At 40.9% G+C, this 4,543-nt stretch overlaps 1 protein-coding gene across 1 annotated transcript; it reads right to left on the bottom strand.

Moving 5' to 3' along the window:
* Positions 1 to 852: 852 nt before the first annotated feature.
* On the bottom strand, positions 853 to 2,942 carry LOC141588394 (uncharacterized). Its single transcript, XM_074409838.1, has 6 exons — positions 2,640 to 2,942; positions 2,386 to 2,585; positions 2,163 to 2,171; positions 1,980 to 2,061; positions 1,697 to 1,837; positions 853 to 1,251 (listed from the first exon to the last, which is right to left on the bottom strand). Exons 1-6 carry the CDS (start codon positions 2,940 to 2,942, stop codon positions 853 to 855), a joined length of 1,134 nt encoding a protein of 377 aa, XP_074265939.1.
* Between the last annotated feature and the right edge of the window lie 1,601 nt (positions 2,943 to 4,543).

Raw genomic sequence — 4,543 nt, 5'->3', positions numbered from 1 at the left:
GACCAGAAATACACGACGCACTTAGTCTACGGAGTAAGCCATATTCGGCCGAGTAACAGACTTAGAAAACCATAGTATTACAGTCTTCCCTCCTTAAAAAAATCTTCGTCCTCGAAGTTCACACTATACACACACAACGACACCAACAAATACGACACCACTCCATAACAACTACTCCGGAGCCAAACTACTCCCACTATAAAAGACAAAACACCCAACTCAACTGAAAAGATGACAAAACATAGCTAAGCTAACTCAAACTAACCCAAAAACAAGCATGCGACAATCTCCTACCCCCCTTAAAAGACAACGGTTACGTCCCCGTAACCAAACATATATGATCGAAAAGGTGAGGAAAACGATCTCTCATCGACTCCTCTGGTTCCCATGTGGCCTATTCCACATTGTGATTATACTAAAGGACCTTTAGTAAGCTGGTCTCACCCTTCCTTGTCTTGTTCACTTTGTTGATCTAAGATCTCCTTAAGAACCTCCGCATAAGTTAGAGACTCATCAAGCTCAATGTTCTTAACCTCCGCACATGTGATGGATCACTCACATACTTCCGGAGCTGCGAAGCATGAAACATGTTGTGGACTCGATCCAATGCTGGTGGTAAAGCTAGTCGGTAGGCTATTTCTCCCACACGATCAAAGATCTCATACGGGCCGATACACTTTTGGCTCAACTTTCCATTCTTGCCAAACCTCATCACCCCTCGCATAAGTGACACTTTCAAAAGGACCGTGTCACCCACTGTGAACTCGATGTTCCCGCAGTACAAATCTGCATAAGTCTTTTGGCGATCTTAAGCTGCTTTCATCTTTTGATGAATCAGACGAACTTGCTCAATCATGTCATGCACCATCTGTGGTCCACCACAGTCTCAGCACTATCATCCCAACATACCGGACTCCTACACTTCCTATCATACAATGCCTCAAACGGTGCCATTCCAATGCTGGTGTGATAAATGTTGTTATATGAAAACTCGATTAGGTCCAGCCTATCTTCCCAACTTCCACCAAACTCCATGCCACAAGCCCTCAATATGTCCTCCAAATTCTTGATAGTCCTCAAAGTTTGACCATCCGTCGCTTGATAAAAAGTTATACTCATCTTTAAGGCCATACCCATCAAATCCTGCAACTCTTGACAAAACTGTGATATAAACCTCGCATCTCGATCAGACCCTATATCTTTTGGCACACCATGTAACCGAACAACATGTTTCCTATAATCCAAAGCTAGCTATATCTTGGTCCAAGTATCCTTCATCAGAATGAAGTGAGATGACTTTGTTAGACGATCGACATCACCCAAATCATATTTTTACCTTGCTGGGTCCTTGGTAACCCCATGATAAAGTCCTTAGAGATTGACTCCCACTTCCACTCTGTCACCTCAAGTGACTGTATCTTTCCTTCTTGTCTTCGTTGCTCACCCTTTACTCTCTAGCAAGTTAGACACTTAGCCACCAACTCGGCCACATTTCTCTTCATATTAGGCCACCAAAACGTTTTCTTGAGGTTCTTATAAAGCTTGTAACCCCCGGGTGAACTGAATAAGGAGCGCAATAAGCTTCTGTCATTATTATCCTCCTCAAATCTGCATCACTAGGAACACACCATCTCCCATCAAAATGAACACTCCCGTATGTGTGGATAGAAAACCTCGAAACCGTGCCACTTTCTACCCTTGACTTCCATTCTTGAATCTTTGGATCAAGTTCTTGTTTCCTCATTATGTCATCATACAAGTCTGGCTCGATCGTCAAGTCCCCGATGGTATCCCCTTTCCGAATCATATAAATCCCCATCTTGGATATCTCATCCCCCTGCTTCAGCAAAGACATAGTTGTACACAACGAATGGACACTCTTCCTATTCAAAGCATCCGGCAACACATTGGTCGTACCCTCATGATAGATGATCTCCATGTCATAGTCTCCAATCAGCTCCATCCATCGCCTCTGTTACGTTAAGCTCTTTCTGTGTGTAGATATATTTCAGACTTTTATGATCAGTTAACACCTTAAATTTTGCTCCATAAAGATAGTGCCTCCAAATCATAAGAGCAAAAATAACTGCACCCAGCTCTAAATCATGAGTAGGATAGTTCTCCTCAAAGGATTTAAGCTACCTCGACGCATAAGCTATAACCTTCCCATTCTGCATTAAAGCACAACCAAAACCATTATTTGAAGCATCAGTGTATACTTCAAAGTTCTCACTTCCCTCCGGTAAAGCTAGGATAAGAGCTGTGGTCAAACGCTTCTTTAAGGTTTGGAACGCTGTCTCACAACTTTCATCCCAACGAAATCTGGCCTCTTTCCTAATCAAAGCGGTCATATGCCTCGCGATTGTAGAAACGTTTTTCACGAACCTCCTGTAGTAGCCAGCTAAACCCAAGAAACTCTGAATCTCAACGACATTGTTTGATGATTCCCACTTGATCACTGCCTCGATATTGTTACGATCCACCGACACACCCTCCTTAGATATCATGTGACCCATAAAATCCATATTCTCTAGCCAAAACGCGCATTTGAATAACTTGGCATATAACTGATTATCTCGCAAAGTCTGCAAAACTAACCTCAAATGCTCCTCATGCTCATACTTAGTCTTAGAGTAGACCAAGACGTCATCAATGAAGACGACTATAATTCTATCCAAGAACGGGCTGAAAATCCAGTTCATAAGATCCATGAAAACAGCTGGTGCATTCATCAACCCAAAAGGCATCACTACATACTCATAGTGACCATAACGTGAACGAAAAGTTGTCTTAGGAATATCCTCATCTGCTATCCTCAACTGATGATAACCCGGCCTCAAATCGATCTTATAGAACACCTCTGTGCCACTCATCTGGTCAAAAAGATCATCAATCCTTAGCAAGGGATACATGTTCTTCACCGTGACATGATTCAGCTCCATATAGTTGATGCATAGCCTCATGCTCCCATCTTTATTTTTAACAAACAACACTGGTGCTTTCCACGGTGACACACTAGGCCGGATATACCCTTTGTCTAACAGATCATGCAGTTGTTTCTTTACCTCCTCCAACTCTTAAGGTGCCATAAGGTACGGTGCTTTAGATATATAACCTGTCCTCGATTTGAGTTCAACATTGAAGTCGATATCCCTCTAAGGTGGTAACCCCGGTATCTCATCTAGAAAGATATCACTAAACTTCGCAACCACATGTATATCGGATGCCGTCAGCATCTCCGCAAGCCTATCTCTCACTTGGCAAAGAATCAAGGTATACTTCTTCCTTAGACATAACTTTAAAGTCATTACAACGATATACTTATACTTTGGTCTCACAACTAACCCCTTTTAAGATACCGTGACACCCTAGCGACCCTTTAAGGACACTTTATTTTGTCTACAATATATCTTAACATTATACTTACCCAACCAGTCCAACCCGACGATGACCTCAAACCTATCCATAGGAAACTCTAACAAGTTAACCGTGTGGACGCGGGCCCACGGAGGCGAAAAGCGAGCAAGCTTTTCTGTGCATTTGTGGAGTCGCCACCAATTTATTGTGGAAAATTGGAAACCGTTCGAATACCTTGTGTCATGTCAAGACACAAAGTAGTGACATGAACACCAAGAACTCGTTACCCTTAGCATTCTATGTCTAGAATGACTCTCGTGGATGCCAATGAACACGGATGTTCACAGAGGTCTGGAGTAAGGGGTGAGGGTACGTATTAGGAAGTTCTTTTGATCGAACACCTAATCCCGCCCGCCTCGATAGCGGCCTCTACTAATGATTAGGGAAAATCGTCAATACTCGATATGTTGTTGGTTTATATGCATGTAATGCAACATCCATTATTTTAATTCTAACATGTGAGAATTAGACTAAGTCGGTGAACATGAAATTTAATCATACAATTGGGTCGAAGTAGGAATTTAATGTTAATTACATCTGAGAGACATACAAGCAACACAATAAAAGAAATACAATAGAAAAATACAATGAAGAAAATTACAATAATTACATTGGGTTAATTGATTTATGTCAAAAATACATTTAAAACGGATAATTTGAGGAAAGAAAGAATAAAATAAATAAACGAATAGATTATTAGGTGATAATACGATTAATAGTTAATTTACGTAATTTATAAACTATAAACGGGAGTTCAGGGACAGAACTCAACCAGGAACAGGCGCAGCAGAGCTGCGTCCTTTGGAAGAGGCGCAGCAGTCGCTGCATCTGTTCCTGAGCTCAGTTCTGGTTGTGAAGCCAGAATTGCAAGTCGTTAACATTCATTGGTGATTTTAATGCTTGATTATATTATTTGAATCGGATGGACGTGGTTAACATATTATTTACATGCAATTGAGCCATAAAAACGATAAAACATGGATGAAACTAATTAGAACAAATTATTTACAAGATAAATAGGTTAATTACAACTACAAATTAATCAAATTAATTAGGTTTAAACAGGTTATTAATGACGAACTAATGACGGCAACGATGAATGACAGATGCAAATATATCAAAGGAT

This window comes from Silene latifolia, chromosome 6, assembly GCF_048544455.1.
Source record: "Silene latifolia isolate original U9 population chromosome 6, ASM4854445v1, whole genome shotgun sequence".
Lineage (NCBI taxonomy): Eukaryota > Viridiplantae > Streptophyta > Magnoliopsida > Caryophyllales > Caryophyllaceae > Silene > Silene latifolia.
This window is presented reverse-complemented; position numbering and strand designations above follow the sequence as displayed.

Excerpts from the sequence above, each read along its gene's own strand:
- LOC141588394 (XM_074409838.1), bottom strand. The coding sequence starts at position 2,942 with ATGGAGCTGAATCATGTCACGGTGAAGAACATGTATCCCTTGCTAAGG. Across the intron at positions 1,838-1,979 it reads ACACACAGAAAGAGCTTAAC|GGGGATGAGATATCCAAGAT; the intron begins GTAACAGAGGCG and ends TTGCTGAAGCAG. Across the intron at positions 1,252-1,696 it reads TTCAAGAATGGAAGTCAAGG|CTAGCTTTGGATTATAGGAA; the intron begins GTAGAAAGTGGC and ends ACCAAGATATAG.